Below are 25,137 nucleotides of genomic sequence, written 5' to 3' on the forward strand. Positions count from 1 at the left end.
AACAGTCTACATTATACTCTTAAAGAGCTGTTGCACAGGTCAGCTTTACAAACATGCTCAAGCATTCCAAAACATATGTAAACAAACAGTGTCATATGTAACAACAGTGTCATATTGTTTACATATGTAAACAAACATATGTAAACAAAGGTTAAATTTCAGAATGCTCAAGTACGAAAAGAGTAGAGGAAGACAATCAGTGTGGTCTCACCTTTACTTTTCAGAGTGAACTAACAAAACAGAGGTCTATGCCAAATAATTCTATCATCTTCATATTTAATCAGGCAGTTCAGCAGCTATTTTTGACACTACACCAAACACTACGGTCAATCTTCTGTAATAACCAAATGTCACTTGCCCACAGAATCTAAACCAAAATCCTAGATCCCAGCTGCAAGAAGTGGAGAATTTCTACAGGTTGAGTACAGATGTTCTGCTATTCCCTTGCATGGCCAGGAATATCTACTCCAGCAAAGCCACAGCTGGTTAACCAGCAACATACTATAAGCAAAACAATGCTAGAGGAGTAAGACCCCTTCCTCCCACACACATACAACGGCCAAGCTGTTTCAGCTCCACTAAGGGGAAGCCCGTTCCTCTTCCTTGCACCAGTCATGTCCTACACTGCCTTCTGCTGCATCAGTTCCGAGACCCTCCATACCTTGGAAGTCAATTCAACTCACTAATCCCACAGAAAACCATCCATATTTTTTCACTCCCCAGCTTAATGAGCTACAGTAGCTCACAGAGGATCAAATAAATACCAGAAGCAGGGAAGAGACATTCCCTTTGTTTCCCGACAACAGCAAATTCTTCACTCAGCTCACCAAGGTATCTCATGAAAGTGCAACCTAATGAAACAAACTACCTAAAACTGTTCTAGTAGGAACTCACTTTCAGTTAAGGCAAAAGTCACCAGCTTTATCAGGGCAGTCACTACACCTATAGTCCAAGTGTTCCTATACGAGACACATTTTTCCAGGCAAAAGTGAGAAAGATTTCCAGCCTTTGACACAGCCAAAAAGTCTGTGAACTGTAAGTTTCAACACAGGGCAGAGTTTTATTTTGAAGACTGTCCCAAGGGCTGGTGACGCTTACTACTCTGACCAGCCTGGTTAAACCTCATTTAATATTTTTCCCTTCTGCTCCCAGACAGAGTGCCTGTCGACTACTTGATTGTGTGATGTAGTACTACAAAATACTACTGTACTACTTTTGTAGCCACTCAGTGTATCAGGTTTCTGCTGTGGTTAGCAATTCATAGTATGTTTTATGCCACTGCTTCAGTGATAAATTGCAGAAATACTACAAAATGCAAGAATCCATTTTTTATCGTAGACAGCTGATATTAATATGCAAGAGCCTGATTCCTTTCAGTTCTGCCCGATGGCTTTGTGTTTTACAACGCTAGAAAGAAATTCCCCAATCTACCACTCAGCTGCCTACAGAATTTGAAGAACAGCAAGCAACTTGCAAAACACCTAAAGTTTACAACAACAAAAAGCTACAATGATAGAATCATTTAGGTTGGAAAATACCTTTAAGATCAAGTTAACCTAGCACTGCCAAGTCCACCACTAAACCATGTCCCTAAGCACCACATCTACATGTCTTTTAACTACCTCCAGGGATGGTGACTCCACCCCTTCCCTGGGCAGCCTGTTCCAATGCTTGACAACCCTTTCTGTGGGGAAATTTTTCCTAATATCCAATATCCTCCCCTCACGCAACTTGAGGCCATTTCTCTCGTCCTATCGCTTGTTACCTGGGAAAAGAGACCGACACCCATCTCACTACAACCTCCTTTCAGGTAGTTGTAGAAAGCAATAACGTCTACCCTCAGCTTCCTTTTCTCCAGACTAAAGAACCCCAGTTCCCTCAGCTGCCCCAAGCAGAGATACTTTGTGCTCTGGAGTCTCCACTGCTTCCCACTTTACAGCTACCAACCGCCCAAATACCTTTGGTAGTTCATGGTTTGTTTGGTTTTTTAAAGCATTCCAGCATACAAATGGCTTCATTACAGCCCAGCAGCAAGACAGACAAGATCTTGCATTAATGGATGCATTAGGCAACTGAAGCAATACAGATAGGACCGAGCTTTGTGGGGTCTGAGACCTGGCCAGGGCCAAGCTTCCCCTGCTACAGAAAGCAAAGGAGCTGGCATCAACAACTCCGCTGTTCTTGGAGCACAAGTAAGATGTGTGAAGTACAATCACCCTTCTCCCATAGCATCTTCCTCAGCACATCAAACCAGACCTCAGCAACAGAGGCAGCAGCAGCAAGCCTGGGCTTCTGTGGCTCCAGCAGAGGCAGAAGGGCTATAGATGTTCTGTTGCTCTTTATATCTCTGGTGTTTTTTCTCCTTTACTTCTAGACAATGACTTAGTTTGCCTATAGCTGGCCTTCACGAAGTTTGTTTAGGTCAACAGAACTGCCCTAGGCGAGGGGAGCCAACAAGGCAGCTTTTATTATACTACCTGATCAAGGGAGACTCTCACTTACCCGAGAGCACATTAAATAAAAGTTCCCAATATAACAATGGAAATTGAAAATTATTTCTTCTTAATAAAGGAGTACCTTGGAGAAGGATGGAGAAAAACTGCAAAGAGCTTCCTCCCATAGGCTACAGGTATTATTTTCAGCTGGGAGGAAAGCAGTTTACAAGAACACCAGTCTGAGTGTTTGGCTCTCAGAAGTTCTGGGAGAATAAACTCATCTATAACCATCAAAACTAGTTTTCTACCAGTTGAAGTCATAAGTTCACCCACACGACATCCATCCACCTCTCGCACTGCTACCCCAATGCCAGGCCAGAAGCAACATGCTCTGCAGGCGGTTTGCACAGCTGACTGGGTTTCTGCAAATACAGAGCCAAATTAGCAGAGTCTCTCTTTGACAGGCTCTCCTTATGTTCAGCCTTCATTCAAAAACCTGTAGGATTTTTATATTTGAGTCCTCTCAGTCTCAGAGAAGTTTGACTGAACCTGGCTAACAGGCTGCAGTATTAGAGAGATCAGGCAGTAACTGCCTAAACTTCACTTCCTTAGAAAGCAATAATAAAAAGGCTGAGAAGCACAGCACAGTCTGAGAAGCTCAAAGCAATGCCTACCACCCAGTCTAACAAACCTAGTCCCTTCCCAGCTGAACAACAAACAAGACCAATAAGGGATAAAAAAAGGACAGGCTTTATATCATATACATCTCAGCAGTTCCCAGAAACTGAACAGAGGAATAACAATTTTTGCACCCATGTGAATGAAATGTGACCAAAATCCTTAAACTCCTTTTTTATTCTTAAACGATCAAGACAAAATAGCCTAATGAATAATTGAACAGCCAGAAGAGCAAAAGCATAAAACTATCATTTTCTTAGAGGCCAGCTGTGATTAAAGTGACCTCCTTTGGTTGTTGTTTTCCATGTAAAACATTCTCCTTTTAGTCACAGCCTATTCAGAAGAGAGGTCCCATTCACTTTGTCACACTACTCTCAATATATTGAGTCTGTAAGAACTTCTGTGACACAAAATAAGCAGAAGACACCACAGAATGAAAAAGGCTTTCTGCAAAATGAAGGGGGAGAGAAGGTACTTTCAGGTTAAGTTTAAATGCCTCTGTAAAACACTCCTTAGCAAAACAAGCTATGACTCCAACAGTTTGTTGCATACTAAACAGCAATTTCAGCTGTTTGGCTTGAACACACACCCCCATCCCCACCCCCCCCCCAAAAGAAAAAAAAAAAAACAACCCACACAAAACACTACAGCATTAGCTTAAGGAGAACTTACTTCAGGAAAAATCCTATTAGGATTATAAGACTCCCAGTGCAAATATCTGTACCGATGTAGAATATTACACTGTCTACCAAGGAAAGCAGAGAAATTGCTAATAATACTTTGGGTAGTTTAAATTGATGAAGATTATACATATGGTTCTAAGGTCTTAGAAGTGACATTATTTAGTCAGCTTGGGGGAGGGAAGACAGGCTGCAGACAGAAGCTGAAGCAATATAGCAATCTGATACCTATCCAGAGTAAAATCAGCATACAATTCTTCCACTTACACACCTGAAATTTAACTTTGGTTCACTACTCAACAGACATGCTAGCCAAAATAACATGGGTGCACAGCATCTTACATACTTACAGTGAAACACCCATTGCTAATGTTTTTCAGAAACACAAAACTCTTTAAAACCTATACATCATGAGGCCTGGAAGTGAAACTTTCTCAAACAGGCATTTTCAACTCATAGACGTTGAGGACTTCTCATTTTAGAGAACCAGTTCTAAGCAGCTCACAAATAAAAACAACACTGCTGCCATATAGATTTAATTTTCTACAGTGGGATCCGCACTTGTGAGAGAAACTTTAGATGCGCAGAGTACTTCCTTAAGCATTTTATGAATAAAAAGTTTATATAATTTGGGTAAAATTTTCCATGTACGCAGTTATTAAAAAGTTGGGAGCCAAAAAAAAAAAGCGCTGAGCATTCGTCTCCGAAGTTTGCTACAGTTTGTTTTACTTTGGAGATTACCCTTACTTAAGTTGTCATTATATTTGTTATTCATATGACTGAAAGCCAGAAACTGGCAAACACATCAACACAACTTCATAAAACAAATCATTCTTAGCAAACAGTGAAAGAAGAAACTACAGAGAAGCTTTTCATTTTGATAATATGAATGCTTTTTCCTATTTATATCAAGTTAATTACGTCTCTAACTCAAGAAAAAAAGAATACTGTTTGAGTTAGTCACAGATTTGGGTCCAGGTGCTCTCGCCTACTTTCTCCAGTCAGCTTTAATTCAAATCAGTTATAAGTATCTGCTCGTTCACTTACGGTACAAGATTGCTTAGAGAAAGCAAAAATCTAGGTCCGACAAAGACAGAAGGGTGTCCTCACAATTTCTGGGGGAAGCTTTATTGTATTCCCTTAGCTCTCCTCTCCAATCATCTTTCCAATATATTGTCAGTGTATTTCCTTGACCTGTTAGAAGCACTCTGTACCTTTTTTTTTTCCCCCTTCTTATCTGGACAGGGAAAAAAAAACAACCCCAAAATCAAACACACACAAATCTTTCAGGATGTCAGCAAGAACTGACCAAGATATAGGCACAGGCAATACAGGAATATAAATTAAGCGTTGTGAAGTGCCCCCATCAATCTGTTCTTTGATCTTTACACAAACAGAAGGTTTAGAAGATCTGTTGCAACTAGGACAGCTCATTCCCCACTTGACTCATTTTTGACCAAAACCCCACAAAACATTTCTTTGCCATAGATGCACAGTACATCCCCTGAAGTTTCATGGTGACTTATGAAACAGAAAAGCTCTGTATACAAAAAGAAACATTGATTCTGGTATTAACCATTCACAAGATGCAACTGTAGCCTAGGTATATGCCTATATAGCTCAAAGAGCTGTAAGTGCTACTCAGTAATAAATTGAAATATACTACAGATCTAGAAACATTACTATATACACAAGTAACAATACTCAGGGAAGTCAACCTCTTTGCAGCCCTCCACAGTCTCTGTCAAGGACATTTGTAGGAGCAAGGAGATTAGCAGCTTTTGAAGAACTACCTACTTACTGAATCACAGAACTGTGTTTACAAAGAGGGAGAAAAAGATGGGGGCTTCAAGTGATTTCTCAGTTCTTTGTTCCTATATATACTGACTGCCTTCAACTTTCCATCACCTCTGCAATTGAAGATTTTTCAAAACTTCTGGACAATAAGCACAACCGTTCTGGGTGAGGAAGGAAGGATTAGACTAAAGACAGTATTTATAAGCATATGTGTGCCAGCTACCATATATGCTTACAACCCCTTACACCTATTGCTCACAGCACATCCTAAAGACCTACGAGAAGTGGCAGTTATGAATTAAGCTCTTTGCTATTTTATCAGGAAAACTTGTTAGATGAATTCTGGAAAACAAGTATTTGGGAAAATGGTGCTTTACTACAACAAAGTAAGCATCACTGCTGTTGTCAACAGTAAGCTTCAAATCCAGGAATGAGAAACTTTGCCAACTACCAGATACCTAAATTTACCTAGTAAATACACAATTCAGAAAGGAATAATATCTACACAAGCTGAGAAGATGGCTGGAACATAGTTCTATACTTCATAGAACTATGAAGTATAATTCATCTTTAAAAGAGGTTCAGAATCACTGTGGCTTTATCTCAGCCCTAGAATACTCACTGCTGCTTGCCCTTTTTGGTTTACTGTTCTGCTCTGTATGTGTTGCTTTAGGGGATAAAGTATACTGCAATCAAGGTAATCAGCAAGGCTTTAAGTCAACTGTCCATGCAACATTCCTGCTCACTGAACTATTCTGTATCCAATAGCAATCCACTGGGGCTACCCAAAAGTGACCCAATAACCCGAGGACAGAGCATTGCACTTGTAAGCTGCTATGTAAGACCACAAACCATAAGAACAGTGCCTATATGTGACTGCATCATGAATCATACACAGGAGTACAAAGCAGTGACAGGTGACTTTCAAGAAGACACTTAATGCTCTGACCAAAACAGTAGCACAGTGGAGACAAGTGACCATAGTCATGCAATTTTCCTTGCCATGGCACTCTGCTCCACATACCTCTGATTTACTTGAGGCATCCCCCTTCACATGCTGAGAGACAAAGAGGTAGAACAAAGAGGCAGCAAAAACAATTATTTTTCAGTTAAAAGTTGTTAGCGTTGATTTGACAGGCTTAATAATTTGGCACAAATATGACTTACGATCCCAGGGTCAAATATTACACCTAATACTCACCTGAAAAAAAAAGCTTTGATCATTGATTTAAACTTTCCCATGATCTCAGAATAATTATTATTGACAATCTCAAAGGCACAGCCACTCTTCCTGTCGCAGAGCTCGGGTAAGATACTGCTGTTGACAGCTGCTCACTTCTTCCCCTACCTCACCTCATCGGTTTCTCCTCGGTTCAGTGAAATGAAGACATACAATTAACATGGATTATTTCAAAGAACTGCGAAGCAGGCCAGTCTGATAATGGAAGAGATGGGAACAAGCAGCTGGAAACAGCAGCCTCCTAACCCAGATCTGCCATGACCGAATGGTTTGTCTGACTGGGCAATTACAACAATGAAGCTTTCACACTGAAGGCAGCGGGACTTCCCCCTTGCCTTCTCTCAGTTTTTAAATAACAGCAAGAAATGTCTTCCTTTTAAAAGAATTTCCATATAATTATGACTACTAGAAAAAACAATGGGAGCTACCAAATTTTTGACACTTTGTAAACTAGACAAAGAACATTACAAATGCGAAACATCCTATATAAGATGCTCCAGACTGCTGAACTACCCGCGGTTAGCACATCCAGTACCTTTTCTTGTACACTGTGGGAGCAGGTACACATTCCAGCAAAACACGAATGAGTTGTCCTCTCTTCGCAAGTACTTTTCATAGAACACGGCCAGCCGGTACAACTTAAACTTTGAGGAGCAACATCATTTATGGCTCTGTGCTCATTCAAAAATACAAGCAACCATCTGCTGAGAAGCTTCACAAGGACGTATAATTGCTACCAACATTCCATCACAGGACAGTTTTTAACAGTTTGAGTCCTCATTACTGAGAGCCAAGGGATTTCTCTTTTGAAGAACTGGAGAGAAATCCACTCACAATGGCAACTGTCAGCTTTGAATGAATCCGAGCAGTTTAAAAAAGTGAGAAGTCTAAGCTTTTAAAGTATCGGAAATAGTTCAGAAGACAAGAACTAACTACTCAAAAAATGATGAAAAGAAAGTTTTATTACCACTTTTCTAAGCAATGGAGACTACAAACTCTAGTGTTACTGTATCTAGAGACAAATCTATCAAGGAAGAGAAGTCTAGATTGTTTTTAAAAATCAGTAAAAGTGTTTTTTATTAGTAAATTTCATTTTGGCTGCTCAGATGAAATCAGCTGTAAGTAACACACTTTTATGAACGTATAGGCAGAGCTGAAGGTAAAGTCTCTGAAGCCAGTATTGCTCGCCAGGCAAAATGCACAAGAGGCATAGCCAGCTGGGCCAGGCAGGGCTATGAAATTGACTCTCTGGCAAATCCTTTTTTTCACTGAGGTGTCAGCACTATATCTTTTGCCAGGATAGAAGCCATTAATTTTTTCCATGTATTATCCAAGCCTTCACTGAAAACAGCAAACGTCACCATATATCGACAACAACTTCTACTCCACACCAAGTTCAGTCTTTTCTATGAGGAAAATTCTCCAGAATTTCACTAAGCTATTGCTCTGGGGCAAAAAGCAGCAAGTACTGTTACTAGGAAATAGTGGGAATAGAGGGACATCTCTCTACCCATCCTTGAAACAAAGTGGAGACATCAAACTTACCCTGCAACTGCCACTATCCTTACCCTCAGGCAGGAATCCATCTCTCGCTTTCCTGAGGGTTGGCAGGAGGAGCCTGTTTCTCAATTTGGGATCCTGCCATGAGATCAAACCTCTCTTCTTTTATATCAATTTTTCAGTTAATAGATTCAATCTTATTCTGTCTTCTCAAAACACTTAGAGACCCACACTTAGAGACTGTGCTATCAGAGTGACTGTCACCCAATAACTACAACCATGGGGTTCTGGAGAATAAAAACTGTTAGAAATTTGGATATTAAGCTCCCCTCTTCAAACATAATAAAAGTAATATAGAGTATGCTATAAACTGTTACATTCAAGATGCATCTCCTGTGTAGTATGTTAAAGGGTGAGCAACGCTGCAGAGCCCACAGGTAACGATGCTGGACGTCCTGAAGTTTTCGGTTTTGTGCTAGAAACTTAACAGAAACCCAACTAATTTGAGCACAAAGCCTAGTCCTTGAAGCTTTCCGCACCACACGTTGGAATAAATAAGTAAACTGTACCTACACTGTCAACAAGTAGCAAAAGCTTTATGAGCCTTTGCAACTTCCACGATGATTCTCAGAATCACCCGAAAGTAGCTTCCAATACCAACGATTTTCACCTTATTCCCCAAGCAGTTTAATCAGTACCACCGTGTTCATTCGGACAGTAAAATGCTCTGGCACAGGAAGCAAATTCCAGTTTGAAGTCCACATCGCTTGCAGCAGCAGAAGTATCGTTATCATCTTACCCTCAGGTCCAACGCAAAGCCTCTTTCTTGCTGCAGCAGTATTTACTCGGTGGCAAAAGATCCCGTCGCGGTCGGAAGCGCTCATCGTCTCACCAGCAGCAAGCCACTGCTGACGCCGAGACACGGTCCTCCTCACAACCCCACCACCCCCTGTCAGCCGGCCCGGCAGACCTTAACCCCCGCCTCCGGCGCGCCCAGCTTGCCGCGCCCCGCGGGGCATCCCCCCGCCAGGCTCAAGGCCGGGAGCTGCCGGGGGCGCCGATACCGGCCCCGCCGCCGCCCGCTCCTTTACCTGGTGAAGAACTCGGCCAAGCTGCTGCCGGCGATGCCCGCCCGCCGGGCCCTCTCCGCCGGCTCCTGCGGCGGCGCCGGGGCCGCGGGCGCCGTCCCTCCGTGGGGCAGGTGCTCCGGGGCGCTGCGGCGGCGGCTCACCTCGTAGGTGTTGCGGGAGTTCAGGTTCACGTCCGTGAAGCCGAGGGGCGCCGGCGGCAGGGCAGCGGGCTCCGCCCGGCCCCGGGAGGTCCGCACGCCGGGGGCGGCCTGCGCCTGGCTGCCGGCGTCGCCCCCTGGGCCGAGGGGCGGCGTGGGGCTGCCGGCCGCCGCCCCGCGCCGCTCCGCCTCGCTCCGCAGCTGGCAGCTCCTCAGCGGCTCTTCCAAGGCGGTTCCCGCGGGGACGCCGCCGCCGCCCCCCGGGCCGGGCGGGCAGGGGAGGAAGCCCCCGTTCTGCAGCTTCGCTTCCTCCTCCGCCGGCCCCGGGTCCGGCTCATCCCGCCCCGGCTCGGCCCGTCCTGCCCGAGGGGGCGGCGACGGCGGCGGCTCCTCCGGCGGCGGCAGCAGCAGGAAGCCGACGTCCCCGTTGGTCATCCTCCCGCGGGGGCCCACGGCGTAGGCGGCCCCGTTGGCGGGCTTCTCCGGGCAGCGCTTCCCACCCGCCGCCGCGGCGGCGGCGGCGGGGCCGAGCGCCGCCAGGTACCGCTGCAGCAGCCGCTCCTGCCCCGGCCCGCCGCTCCTCCGGCTCAAGCCCCGGCTCCCATCCCGCTCCCCGTCCTCCTCCTCCTCCTCCTCCGCCTCCTCCGCCGCCGCCTCCTGCCGGCCCGCGGGAAGCACGGCTGCGCTGCCCGGAGCTCCGGCATCGTCCGGCCCCACCATTTGCCGCCGCGGCGCCCCGGGGATGCCAGCGGCGCAGCGGGGCGGGGGCGCGGCCCCCCCGGCGCGGCGGGGGCCGAGGGGGGCGGGGCGCGCGCGTTCCTCCGCACCGGCGGCGCCGCGAGCGCTGGCAGCCGGCGCCGCTCACCGCCTCGGAGCGCGGCCTGGGCGGGGGGGCGGCGGGCCCGGCTCACGCAGGCGCGCGGCGCCGGCCCTTCCCCCCGGAGCGTCACCATCGAGAGGCCGGGCAGGAAGAGCGCGCCCGCCCTCCCCGGCGCGGCCGCATCCGGGACCATAGAGATGCCAACGAGACAGGATCTTCCCCGCCAGAGAGGTGCCGCGGAGGCCGCTCCCCCCTCCTCGCTACCGTATTCCAGCTAAAGGCTCGCCGCGCGCAGCCGCTACCGCATTCCGCCGGCGTGCCGCGCCCCTCTCTGCCACGGAAAAGCGCAGCCCAGCTGCCGGCGTCCTCCTCCCTCCCCCGCAGCCGAGCTGACACCCAGACACCCACCGCCTGAGCCAGCGCTCCGGGCCTCGCCGCCTGCCCGCTCCTGCGGGGACTGGACAAGTCTGCAGGGCCCTCCGGCTGCCCCAGCGCCCCCGCAGGCTTCGGGCGCGCCGCTGCCACCCGCGCCGAGGGCCGGTAGCCGGGCGCCCGCACCGCACAGACGCGCCCCGCGGTCACCTTGCCCTGCCCCGCGCAGACACAGCCCACCCCAGCGCCCTGCCCCGCAGGGCCGCGCACGGGCACCGCACCCTACCCCGCAGCCCCGGGCCGGCGGCCGCGGCAGAGGACGCCGGGGCTTACGGAGGGGACCCGCAGGGCGTTCAGTAGTTTCACTGTTGGCCTTTTTTCCTTTTTGTGACGGAATAACGATAATAAAAAAGACGTTTAACGGCAGCGAGGGCGTTGCGAGGGACGCCTGGTACCATAGGTTAAGGTGCGCTTACGGGAGGCGAGGCGGGACGGGGAAGGCGGCAGCGTCGCATAGACAGGGCTGCGCGGCAGACCGGCGGGCGCCCGGGGGGGCTGCGGCGGCGGCGGCACGGCCCGGGAGCCCGGGAAGCGCAGTCCCGGGCTTCGGAGCGGGGCGGGCTTTGAGGAGGACGGCGGAGGACCCACGGAGACCCGGCACCGGTTTCCCCGCGGGGGCGGGCGGCAGCGGAGCTACGCGCTCACCCGCGGCGGAGAGGGGGCTTGGCCTTGCTGTCGTTTGTCACCTCAGAGCCGCGCCAGGGCGTCGCCGGGGAGGGGGCGGAGGCGAGCGCGGCGCCGCAGAGCGGGGCCGGGGCGGGAAGGGGCCGCGGCGCCTCAGGCGGGGCACGGGGCAGGCGGTCCCGCGGCCGCGCCTCGGCCTGTGGGGGAAGCAGAGAGGCGGCCGTGGCGGGGGGAGGGGGGGAGCCGGGTGCATCGCAAGTGCGGAGCCCTCGGGCCGGCCAGGGCAAGGGCAAGGGCAAGGGCACGGGCGCGGCACGGCACGGCACGGCCGCCCCCGCCGCGGAGCCGCCTGCCTCCAGCGGCGGCACCAGCGGGCGCGGGGAACGGGAGGGGCATGGCAGCGCCCGGGCCTGCCTGTGGTTCTTTTTTGAGGAGACAGGACGTACTTGAGCTTTTGGGGGGAACAGGAGAGGGAGAAAAGAGAAATAGGATGGGCACTCTGAAATCATGGGGTGAATCCTTTCCAGAGCAGTGATGGGATCTCAAAACTCCTCAGGTTAACACTGGGGAGGCGGATGGAGGACGTGTAGGAAGGCAGGTGTCAGCACCCATGTTTCCTACCGCACCTCTCAGAGGAAAAACAAGTTATTACAGCCCCCTCCGCCCAGGGGGGAAGCAAGGCCAAAAGTCACAGGCAAAAGAAAGGGCAAAGGGGCTTCAAGTCCCCAGAGCAGCAGTAATAACATAGGCCACATGCAAGGTCTAGGAGGCTACCACTCATCCTAAGCAAGCACCAAAGGTAGCGCCTCAACCCAACAGATTACTTTTGTATTCCTTCAGTAAATACTCACAGCTGGTAACAAGGGAAGTACCATTCTCTTGGAAATCCTTGGCCAGAGAAGTCCTCCATTTCGTAACTCCACCTTCAAAGGTCCTGCATCATTGTGGCGGTCCTTGCTTTTAAAGGCAGACAAGCAGGGCATGCCCAGAGAGAGAGGCCTCACCCACCACATGGAAATGGAGAAGGAACAGCCATCCTCTTTTAATGTTTTTTTTTCCTTAAAAATTGCAGGCATTTTAGAAAGAAAGGTTTAACCTGGGAATCTTCATCCAGATAAAAAGTTGATGCATTTCATTGTGTTATGGCTTCTTGTTAGGACTTTGCAATATAAAGCCTTCTGGGCTTTGCTTTAGTAAAGAAATAAACAAAAAAATGAAGTTTGTGATTTTTTTTTTCCCCTTCTTGTCATCTTGTAACTACTTCTGAGGTCAGATGTGCAACACTGGGTGTTCTACATGTAACAAACAAGTCTGGTCTCTCCCCTTTTGACTTCTGTACCTGGGAAATACTTGGGATCTCGGAGGCTGGAGAAGAAACAAATCTGATTTTGTTTTTTTTTGCCTTGCCTATCTTGATAGCAGGCGTGCAGCCTCATCCAGCTACAGCTGTGCCAGGTAAAGGACCATTGGCCTCAGCTGCTTGCAAAAATGCCCAGTAAAGATTGCCAGCATTACCTGTCCTTTGGATATGCCAGCTGTACTGCTTGTGGGAGCACTTTGTAGGCTACTTTGGTCAAAACAAACTGTTAGCAAAGTTGAACTAATTAAGCTTTTTGGTTAACTAAAGCTTTTTAATTAAGCTTTTTGCTGTAACTAAGATGGTAGGTTTTCTGCTCTCCACTGTGATCCGGGTCATCTCAAAACACGTGGAGTCTGATCACCATGCCTGCTAAGTGAACATACATCCTGGGTGCTATAGAGGCTCTCTGTGCAAGGAGACTATGCAACTTAATGTGCGGCAACTTATGTGCAGCATATGCCATGGATCCTCTTTCAGACTGTGGGTCTGGGCAGGTGGCTCATCCATCCACCTTGCACTTCTGTTGTATTTTAGTTAAACTGATGCAGCAAGCAGAACATCCCAAAGAGTACTTGAGTAGTCAGCAGCCACAGGTAGGGTAGATATTGTGTCTTCAAAAGTAATTACAAAAAAGAGTCTTGGTATTGTTCTACCCATCTTAAATTGGTGACTTCATACACTGTAAGAAGGGATCAACAGTGGTTTCACTTAACATCTACATAGCCATTGTTACCCTGGATAATGTGATATGAAGTGAATTGTTGTGGAAACACAGCAGCACTCTATGCCTTGCAAGTAAGGAAGGGGTGGATGCAGTGTGAATCCATAAAGTATAGATTATCCAGGAGCTCATTATGCACCAGGACAAAATGAGAGATATATCTGCCTTTACTGGTGAGGATTTTAGGCTTAAGGAAACACTCAGAAATCCATGGAGTGTTTGTGCTCATTTTCAACAAAGTGTTCACTGTTTACCTGGGAGGCTGTATGGCAGTGTCACTCTTGAATAGACTCCTATGATTTAATTAATGCAGAACCTGCAAAACAGTACCAGATGTTAAACAAGCTAAGCAAAATGAAGACTGGCACTGAGATTGTAACACAACATTGGCTTATGGTGAATTTATTTCATTCAGTGCAGCTGGGATAGTTGGTAATTATGCCAGGGATTCCAAAGGATAGCAGGTTGTTTTGCACAAAATAAAACCACTTGGCTCACTGCATTTGCATTGATTTCCACCTCTAGGACTTTCTAGACAGGCAGATTAATCTTATATATATTTTTTTAAATAAACAGATTTCCAAATAATATTTTGGATTTTAAATCACTCCTGTACGATAGAGTTCAGAGCTGAATGAGGATTGCGAAGCTCTGTATTGTATTTTCCAGAAATGCTCAACCCTGAGGAATACCTCAATGAACTAAAGAATTAAAGATGTGATTAGCAGGGATATGTATTACACAGTTCGCACATAGCAGATAATGAAACAGCTTTGAGCCAAGTATCTGAAAGTCAAGGCAATAATTCACAGAAAAGTGCATGCTCCCCTGGGCAACTAGTTTCATGTTAGAAGGTCATTCTCATTTGGATGAGCAAGGATGAGCAGGTAATCTGGAGTCTGTAGAGGGTTGTCAGCAATCTACAGGGAAGAAGTGGGGACTAAACAGCAGATAGGTGGTTATAAAATCCGGGAATTTTAAGAGCAGGGTTGCTGAAAGGACTAGGAGTGAAGGAACACATTTTGAGCCTTGCGAGAGTGCAGTCCCATGTTACAATTATTACAGCAGATCTGTGAAATCATCTGGTTCAGAAAATCAAAATCCCACATCGTTTCACTGATTCATTTTAGGGCAAGGCCGCACACACAATTGAATCATCACAAGTGAAAGAGAGTTAAACTGTGGCTGGAGGTTGGGAATGAGCGGCCAGAGTGGGAACCTCTTATCTTCGCCTTGACATTGAAGAAATTACAACACGGGATTCTACCGTAACCACACCATATAGTAACTGTGCTGTTGCCTGACACTCTTAAAAATGACATTATTTATACTGTAGTTTTGATCTGGTAGTGAGATCCTTAGTATCCAGTGTTTTAGACATATTCACATGAGAAATAGCATAATTTATTAGTGAAAAGAAAATAGCTGCTTAGTTGAATATTGTGAATAACTTATTAGGCAGTGATTTTGTATTGTCCTCAAACCGATTAGGGCAATTTGCATGTAATAAGATCCTTTGTGCTCCTGGCTCTCTAAGGTGACCCTTATGAAGGAGGCAACTTTACCAAATAAGATTCTTTGAAGAAAGAGTGAGTCACGTTACATAAACGTGAAGCTGAGTTCTTTTTCTTTTGCTAAAAACTTTTCTGCAGTAACAAAGCCTCTAGCTCAATTTATAAAATATCTCAGCTATGGAGAAGATGGTCCAGGCATGTTGGGTGTCAGAAAGAAGACAGCAGTATCTTTTCTACTTTAGAAGGCTGTCAGCTCTGAATGCTATGCCAGTTTTGGAGTGATAGCAAGAGAATAGATATGAAACAGGAGCTAAGTGAGAGGAATCTGGCTAGTTTGTTCTCACTGTTACTCATTGAAAGAGAAAGGAAGCAATCTTCACTGGATTCATTATTTTATGTTATAAGCAGCACATACGACTTTCAGCTAAACAAGTCCTCACTGAGACAGTGTACAAATAAATAGACTTTGCTCCAAGGAGTTTACAATTAAAATATCGTGTAAGGAACAATGTAAGGCTTTTCAATACTCCTTACATAAGGTTTGCATGAACTACAACGCTGCCGTGCGTTCCACTGGTTTATAGTGTGCTACAGTGACCCAGACGTGATGCCTGAGAGAGGCAGCCTTCTTGGTTATTAAAGGCACCAGCACCAGAGAACTCGACCTGTCTGCATCCTTGACTGTTTTTGACAGCTGACCTTTCAAATACCGTCCCTCATTAGGAATAGCCCCCGTCTATAACTGCACCCTTTCAAAGGTCTGAACACTTAGGAAATGTCACACATCTCTCATATAATTAGCACAATTCTAAGTCATTAGTTTCAGCTCTGGTTTCCATTTTGATGTGTGTTGCCCATCCAGTTATGAATTTTAGTGATGCAGACCATTTTTTACTCCCAAGCTTAAAGCATAAGGAATATCCAGCAATAACATAAGCCAGGCAATTGTTTTCAAGGAGGCTGTGAACACAGGCAAAGGATCTAATCTTGCAAACATTTATGACAAGGTATACTGTGAGCAGTGCTAAAAAAACATGGTTGTGATCTCTGCATACTTTGGTGTGTGGTCCTTGCAGAACTAGACTCACGCAATGCTACTGGCAGTACTGAGAAAATCGTAAGGCATTCATTCAGGAACACGAACCTGTTGCTGAAATGCAGAATGTAGACATCACCAAACTGATGTCTGCATGGGGGCTCAGGTCTAATATGAAATTTTAAAAACCTCCGATGTTGAACACCTTGAGCAAAAGTATCTAGTAGTTAAGTTCAAAGGTCTGTCAAGACTGATCTCTACCACAAAACCAAAAAAAGGGCTGTGACTACAACTCTTTTGACCATCATTTTAGCACAGTGAATTTAGATCACAAAGCCTGCAAACTAATATTTCCATAAACATTCTTAGTTTGCAGTAACACTCTATGTTTTCCAAGACTGCTCATCAAATGCTGGTAGTCTCTTCAAGAGCATGCCTTTGCCATAAACCAGGAATCATCTTTCCTCTTCAGGGCCAGATATCTGAGATTTTTTGGACTAGCCCTACCATTAATTATCCCAATGCAAATGCCAGCCAGCTCTGATATTGAATATGACTTGAGAAAACTGATCTAAGAAATAAACACCTAAGTCTTTTCTTATCACTAGCACTTTGCCATCAAGAAGATGATGCAGCTTTGTATTTAGAATGCCTGTACACAAAACCTAATAAAGCAGTAAATTTTAACATCAGAAGGGCTACTGAAAATGCTAAGCCTGAAATTGTTAAAAATAATTTTCTTTATATAACAGGTCTGGTGGTGAGAAGCAAAGAGAATGTTCCTATTGACTCCAGGATCATTACAAGACTGTTTTGGCCAGGGCTATCTACCATGGTAGATATAGTGGCGTAAGCTTCAGCCAGCTTTCCTCTCGCCTTTATTTATGTTTCTGCAAGGAAAAGAATAGCAAATTATTTGAGGAGACAGGTGATCTGCTTCTGTGTCACTAATTTCCTACAGAGTGGTGAGATACACTTACTTTTACATATGGCTGCTGTGCAGGGACTTCAGGGAACCCCAGTACAGAGGCCAAGAGATGGAGAATCGAAGGCCCAGACCCATCCTCCCTATTTCTAAACATTTTTACAGGTCCCCTCTATAGGCACTGGAGAGAGAAATTCTCTAAAGGGCAGTTTAGCTCACTTGAAATCAATCTCACAAGCCCACCTGTGCTGTCTACAGAAGGAGTGCACAGGCAACACAAGCAAGAGGTGTTCTCCTAGGAGGGAGTGCGAGGGGAAGTTTTGGGGCTAGGTGCTATGGTTGCAAAACATTTACAGGGGTTCAAGGGGAAAGTGCTTGGCTGAGACATCCAGCAAGGTTCAGTCAGTCAGAGTCTGCAGCTGCTCGGGGTGGTTTCAGGGGCTCTCATCCATCATTTCAAAGTTGAGGCCACTGAGACAGAGCTTGTACAGCTGCTTGGGCTCTCAGGGAGGCTCAAACATTTTCCTAGCAGTAGTAAGAGAGCCCCAGCCTCTGGTTTAGAGGCAGGATACTGGGCTAAACAGACCCTTAGTCTGACGGCAATTACTTTTCTTATGTTCTTACGTAAATTGTCATCTCCAATTCCCATCTGCAGCTCATGAATCAGACACTTTCTGCAGTTCTGGAAATTATTGTCCTGGTTTCAGCTAGGATGGAGTTAATTTTCTTCCTAGTAGCTAATATAGTGCTGTGGTTTGGATTTAGCATGAGGATAATGTTAATAACACACTGATGTTTTAGTTGTTGCTAAGTGGTGTTTACAGAGGTCAAGGACTTTTCCGCTTCCCCTGCCCTGCCAGGGGCACAAGAAGCTGGGAGGGGGCACAGCCAGGACAGCTGACCCCAACTGGCCAAAGGGCTATTCCATACCGTATGGCATCATGCTCAGTATAGAAACTGGGGGGAGTTGGCTGGGGCGCAGCGATCGCTGATCTGGGACGGGCTGGGCATCGGTCAGCAGGTGGTGAGGAGTTGCATCACTTGGGTTTTTCCCTGGGTTTTGTTCCTCTCTCGCTCTCTTGTTGTTTTCCTTTTCATTACTTTTTTTTTCCCCCCAATTATTAAACTGTTCTTATCCCAACCCACAAGTTTTCTCACTTTTGCTCTTCCAGTTCTCTCCCCCATCCCACTGGGGGGGGAGGGTGAGCGAGCGGCTGGGTGGTGCTTAGTTGCCGACTGAAGCTAAGCCATGACAATTATGAATGAGGAAACTGTCAATTTATAATGTGTTCCCAAGTGCTGAGAAACAACACTACTCTGTTAAAAAAAATCAACAAACTGTACAAAAAATAAGCCAATGGCCATCACTAGGTTCTCCTTTTCAGAAGAACAACTAGCAAGGCCACAGATACTAGTTTACCTCTTGTGCCAACCAATGCTGATAACTGAAATACACATTTAACAGTTATACATATAACCAATATGTATTTGGTGGTTTCCCTGTGCTGTTTCATTACTTCTGTAATTAAAATGTGGAATGGCTTCCTCAAATCAATATATAGGAAGAACTGTACCCTAGGGCTCCCAAAACCTCAGATGTTCTTCCATTTGCAACATGGTTGTGCTCTTCGGCAGTTCACTCCAGAGGCTCTCATTTCTTTGGAAATGCTACTTTGGCAAGAACACCTTTGGACCCCACTAATAGCAGTTTGCACTTTTAATACAGTGCCTTCTGGACAAGATCTCATCGCAGAGTATAACTAACAATTAATTAAGATGTTCAGAGACATGACGTTTGGCAGACTCCTTCATACTGCAAGCTTCTCCTTAGCGCACTCCCAGCTGTGCTGCAGTCCTAGAATTAAACTACACTGCTTGTGGATCAAACATGCTGTATACCTGTATTAAGATAATTCAGCCTGTGGTGCTTTGCTTGGGTAGGCTTATGCTTGCTGTGGTTCAAACCTGCCTGAGTGCCAAACCCCCCCCTGAGCACTGCAGAGGGGTAAGCTCTATTTGCCATTGCTCTGCTAGGGGCTAGAAGGCTTTCCAGGTTATTGACGGCCACTGGAAGCCTCTCCTTCCGTGTAACCTCCATTGCCCACTTCCAGACTGGCCTATGTAATGGCATGCCTATGTACAGACTTTTTCTGATACCCTCTGGCTATCACCATCAAGATACTGAAAAGCTAGAGACTGCTAGCATATCCCAATATTCCTGGTTTCAATGTCAGCAAACCCATAGGGACAGAGAGTTACCTAGAAATCACTCATCCTGAAACCAGGTTAAGATAAAAACAAATAGATGTATTTATTGCCACATCCAAAACAGAAATGTAATTACACCAATTCTTAACAGAACAGAAGAGAGAAATGGAAAAAAAAATTATCTGCTTCTGCTAGGATCCAAAAGGCTTTTATTTTCCTCTTTCTATCCAGCTAATCACTTAGACACCTAATCCACAGGCTCTGTCCATCCGCATGCCAGAAACCTCAGGCTGTTTTCACAGAGACTGCAAGTTTTCTCTTTCTTTTTGTTCAAATCCACCCTTTGAGGTCCACCAAAGGAATAGGTGCAAGCTGGCAGAGAGCAGACACAGATGACCCAGAAGAAAAGGAAGAGATGAGGGTAAACAGGCAGCACAGGATCTCCCATTCCTCAGCCTGGGATCCTCGCTCACTCAGGCGGTAGCCCTGTGTTGTTAGTGGAGGCATATTTTGGGGATGACATGAAAGGGAAGTCACTGTAATGAAGCAGAGATCTGAGCGCTTTTCTCCCTTCCCTGAGAATATTTTGGCCAGTTATTCTCCATCTAACCCTTTTGGGTTTGTTTGGGGGTTTTTTTAGGACCAACAACAGTTCTTCCTTTCCTAATTTCATCCACTAATTTGACCCATTTTGAATCACTTATATTCAGCCTCAACCCTTTCCTATTTTCAGGCAGGATATCAGCATGGTCCTTAGCCTACAGCAGCAAATATTTTTGTGGGAGCTCATTCAACTACATGGAGTCTACTTTGTACTTTTCCTACCAACATTTATTGTAACATGCAATGAGAGTGTTTTATAAGTTTTTTGTTTACTTTTCTAAAGCTAATATGTAGTTGATAAAGATATTAGTCCTCCCCCATGGTGATTATAACCTTATCACAAATTCCTGTCTCAGTCTTGTGCTCTATTTGCTCATTGTGTCACTAATACAAATAAAATCATTTCTATGGCTGATAAAATATAAGCAGCAAAAAAATAATGGATTCTTGGGATTTTTCCTTTTAATTTTTTGCTAAGTCATATTGGATTTGTATTATTAAATTAAAATTAAAGAAAAAAAAAGTGTTGTAACGCACATTGGGGGCTATGAGAACAGGACTCTGCGTTCTCCAAACACGTTCTCTTTGCTTCATAAGCTAAGTTCATATCAAATATTTAGGAATAATCTAATTGATCTGATATTATGCTTCCCTGAACCTACAGGTGCTGTGTATATATATATCCACAGCATGACTGTAAAATGTTGCCGAGACTGAGCATCAGGTCCGGGGCAGTCTGGAATTCTGTCGACTAAATTTAGTGGCAAGAGAAGTCCACTAAGAAAAACAGATGAAACTTGAAGGAGTCTTTCCTCTTGAATTCAGTGAGACCTGAACTGGGTTTAGGACTACCTGCAGATGAAATCTTTTAATTTAATTTTATTATAAATTATTTTCTTGAGATATGACCAGCATAGAAACTTTCAAACCTTTTGCAGAAAGTTGAAGAAATCGTCACAGGGTGTATAAGAGCAAATGGTAGAACGAGTGAACAATTTTTCAGTGACAACGTTGGTGTGAACCGACCTTCCTCTGTCGCAGCTCCTGCTCATGCATTCACCTTTCTAATCCCGCCTGCTGTTATGCCATCTCAGCTGTTTGTGTGGCAATGCAATGAATCAGCCTGAGAAAGTCATATGGCTGAAAAATACCTTAATTTTTTTTCCTTGTAACTTTACAGCCCTAGCAGTTCTGTTGGTTTCACAGCACATAAAGCTGGGTGATACAGACACATGAATAAATAGCTGGAAGCAGAAGCTGCCTACCTCAGTTTACAAACTGCTGCTTGTGAATGCTGAACTAGGTCCTAAATAGTAGTAAAGAAGAGTTTATCCTTAAAAGAACAGGTCTCCCTTATCTTGGGCAAACAGAATAACAGGGAGTGGTTGGAAAGGGTAAGGTTCAATTTACTGCTCTGTGTTTAAGCAGTGCTAAACTGGGAGACAGTCCCTTAGGAAATGCTGCAGCCAGGCACAGCCGGTACGACTGGGGCTAATCACAGGCAGTGCAAAAGGGGAGAAACTTCTTAAGTGTATTATTAAGGCCATTTGTTAAGTATATTTACTAAGAAATGTTTGTCTATTTATAAAAACCAACATGCACCATTTGGCACTATGGATGGATAGGAATGAGGAATGAGGAAAATGAGAAAAAAAAAAACGAGGCGTGTATTTACTATGCAGAAATATCACCTTCTAGTTATGTGGTGTTGCATCCTCCAGATATCCTGAGCTATTTTCCAGACAGCTCTGAAAGGTTGTGTTGCTGAGTTATTCTATACGGTTTTTTATGCTATGCTCATCACTGCAGTGTCCCAGTCCATCACCGCACTAAGTAATGGCTATAAGCGCAGCCATTAGATAATGGCTGTGTCTGAATTGTGGGACAGTGGAACACTTCTCATTTCTCAGTTCCAGGGGTATAACTCATTTTATCCTGACTTGATGTTAAGAGCTAATCGTACATCATGCCTCCACTTCTCCATGCAATGGTTTCCAGAGAAGGAAAGCCAAGGAAAGACTGAAAGGGACCTGTCCCCACTTTGAAAGATTGGAGCGTCTCATGGGAAGTACCTGTCATGCAATCAAGATGTAGCCAGTGCAACTAATATTTGTCATGTTCTACCACAGGGGAAGAAGCACATACTACAGACAAGGATTTTTGTTTATTTGGTTTGTATTCAAACACAAATTTGCTCAGCTTTTGCTAGAGAAGAAACATGGAGCACTAGGTGGCAAGGTGTGTGAGGTGCTGGAACTTCTGGGGCAAAGATTGCAATCAAGTGACTCCTGCAGGATGGATTTTTTTCTGACCAGGGACAGTTCCCAAGTAGTTATTAACCATGACCTTTACTGTGAACATTTTATGTGGCCTTTACCAGCATGAAGTCTGGGAAAGCCTTGAAGATAAAGAACAAGAACTTGAATCTGAATCAATTTCCAAAGTAGCCAGTGTAGGCTGTGGAGACCTTACCTGTTGTGCCCACATGTCTGTAAATGTCCTTGAACATCAACACCCACTTACTTTAAATGCTGTAGTCCAGCCATGAGCTTGCAGTAAGTGGGTAAATTAGGCTTGCCGTTGCTTGCCAGTATAGGCTAATAACCTAGCTTAGATAATAGAAAGTTTGTGCTGTCAAATGAGTGTTTGAGAGGAATCCAAAGATTGTTCTAAAATACAGGTTGGATAGATTGTAGGGATGTGGGATCTTCAAAGAACAAAGAGTGAATATAGGGTTGTGAAGCCTTCAAAAGGCTTCTATCTGCCACCTGGCATCACTTCTGTCTTGCTTACATTCTGTATACCTAATTCTTGTCATTCCTCAGGCCCAGCTTATCCAAGCACCAAGCCTTACTGGTGGCAGTGGTGTGGTCATCTCTTCAGGACACAAATGATTGTGCATCATCTCTGTGTTGTCTGACCATGTAGTCCAACCAGTTCCAATAGTGGCTGCATGCAGGCTTTTAACAAGACAAGAGGTTGAAATGGTCCTTGTGAAACCCTAAAATTCAGTGGCTATCATGTGTCACATCTGCTGGGTGCTAGAAAGCTTTCCAGCTTGCTGACAGGCTCTGTTTCACTATATCTCAAAAATAAATGAACACAAAACAAAAAGCAATGCTGTGGCTGTCTGAAATTCTTTAAAGTCAAATCATGTTGAGTAGAGATTAAATTGCACTTAATGCTGAGTGCTGAGCACTGTACCTTATAGACAGAAAATCCATTTGCAGTCTACCCTTTGAAAATATCACACATCTTCTGTCAAAAAACTGTTTACACATTGTGGGGACATGGGCAAAAAAGTAAGGAAAACTCACATTGATTTTCTGAATAATTAAAATTTGCATATTCTGAAGAGATACATTCCCAATTTAGCAGATAGCTTTTTGTTGGAAGTGGAGCACAAGTTATTAATTTCTATAGGAATCTCAATATGATTTGGCAATAGTCCTGCCACATCAGTTAGTAAGAACGAATTTCAAAATTTTTTAATTCTGCAAAGTGCTGTGTGTGCCCTCTATTGGAAATATATGATGGATTGCATTTTTTAATCTTAATTTTAAAGCTTGTTTTATAAATGCAATGACAGTCAATGAAGCATTTGTATCCTAAAGTATACGGAGGTAGCATTTTGAAATAGTCAACACTTTATTATAGACTGCTTTTCACATTATTATTATCTTGATTACTTTAATCTACATTAAACACTGGTTAAAATAATGTAAGGACTGATTACTATAGCAATGTAATGTATTTTGTATTTCTGTTTAGAAAGCAAAATGAAAAAGCTCTTTCCTTTGACCTGCCTCTCTGGAAAAAGGCAGCCACTGTCATAAAATACATGGACATGTTGCTTTGTTCAATAGAGAAAGTACTGGCTTTTGTGCTGTGCAACTCAAAAATACAGCTCGTGTAAGAGGGCAAAGATTGCATTAAAACCATCTTTCTGCCTCCTAGATTATGGGCTGTGTCAGGAACCAACTCAACCCCAGCATTACTCTACTCAGCTTGTATGCTGCTTTGCCTTACAGGGGTGCTTCGTGGCTGCCCGTGAATGCTGCTCAAGATCAGAATAGGCAAGAGCACCGTCCCAGGGCTGCCTGGGCACTAAAGCTTCTGGCTTTACCTTCTGGATTTTGGACTGCACTTAAATGTCACACTGGGCATTTCATCCCTGCCCGAGTTGGGAAGAGTACCCACTCAAAGGGATTTGCCTTTGAAGGTGCTGAATGAAAAATACTAGTGTTCAGTCACTGACACCCTCCCCGGAAGGTCCAAGGCAGTGAGCCAGGGATGATGAATTGCCAGCCCTCTTCTCTGATCTGAGCTTCTTTGGTGGAAGCCGCTAACTAGAACTGTGCTGGGGAGGGAGGAGCCGAGGGAGCTGATAAAAGCTAAGCACTGAGAACACCGAACGGGGAAAAACCAAGAGACTCACTTATGCTAGTTCTGGAGAATACTGGAAGGAATAATATCTTGATAAAAGAAAACAATATGATGAGCTTATCGGTGTGATATCAACACAGAACTTCCCTGGAGAACGGGCTGAATTACCGAAGCTGATCAGAAAAGTGCCATCACCAAAGGTGACCTATTGAAAACATGCAACGCAGGATGGTCAAAAGATGGATTTTGCCTTTAAACTAAGCCTTACCCAGCAGACTAAAATAAAGGACAAAGACTCCTTTTAGCATTATCTGTGGTGAAATATGAACATGATTTTTCTATTTAGTAATAAGTATTCGCTTGTTTCTTGGCAGAATACTGAACTCATTTGTTTGACTTTTTGAAGGAAAAAGTCTAGAAATGTTAAATTTCTTTATGAGTATTTATCGCTAACAGAAAAGATTAAATAGAAATTTGAAGTAAGATAGCTCAGGTTAAATGCACAGTTATAAAATGTTGCTTTGCAAAGCAAACCCTTTTGAATTAGTTGTTCTCTTTCACGCTGTTCACATTAAAGTTGCAATTCAAATGACAGTTCATTTGACCTCCTACACTGCTTCAGTCTTCACATATTTATTCTTATAGTTTTTAAAAGAATTTTAAAATCTACCTATTATTTAAAAAAAAAAAAAGTTTATCACTTAAATATACCTTGTACTCTTTTGTTATTTACAGTATCTATTATTTAGAGTACTGTCCTGGTTTCAGCTGGGATAGAGTTAATTTTCTTCCTAGTAGCTGGTATAGTGCTGTGTTTTGGATTTAGGATGAGAATAATGTTGATAACACACTGATGTTTTAGTTGTTGCTACGTGGTGTTTACACCAGTCAAGGACTTTTCTGCTTCCCCTGCCCTGCCAGGGGCACAAGAAGCTGGGAGGGGGCACAGC

General features: G+C 44.9%; 1 protein-coding gene across 1 annotated transcript in view; it reads right to left on the reverse strand.

Moving 5' to 3' along the window:
* TBC1D12 (TBC1 domain family member 12) overlaps positions 1 to 11,158 on the reverse strand; it is a 49,325-nt gene extending 38,167 nt beyond the window's left edge. Inside the window, 3 exon segments of the mRNA XM_075504846.1 lie at positions 9,422 to 10,395; positions 10,397 to 10,450; positions 10,452 to 11,158. Coding sequence (XP_075360961.1) covers positions 9,422 to 10,395; positions 10,397 to 10,450; positions 10,452 to 10,571 — 1,148 coding nt within the window. The 5' untranslated portion in view covers positions 10,572 to 11,158.
* Between the last annotated feature and the right edge of the window lie 13,979 nt (positions 11,159 to 25,137).

This window comes from Mycteria americana, chromosome 6 (assembly GCF_035582795.1).
Source record: "Mycteria americana isolate JAX WOST 10 ecotype Jacksonville Zoo and Gardens chromosome 6, USCA_MyAme_1.0, whole genome shotgun sequence".
NCBI lineage: Eukaryota > Metazoa > Chordata > Aves > Ciconiiformes > Ciconiidae > Mycteria > Mycteria americana.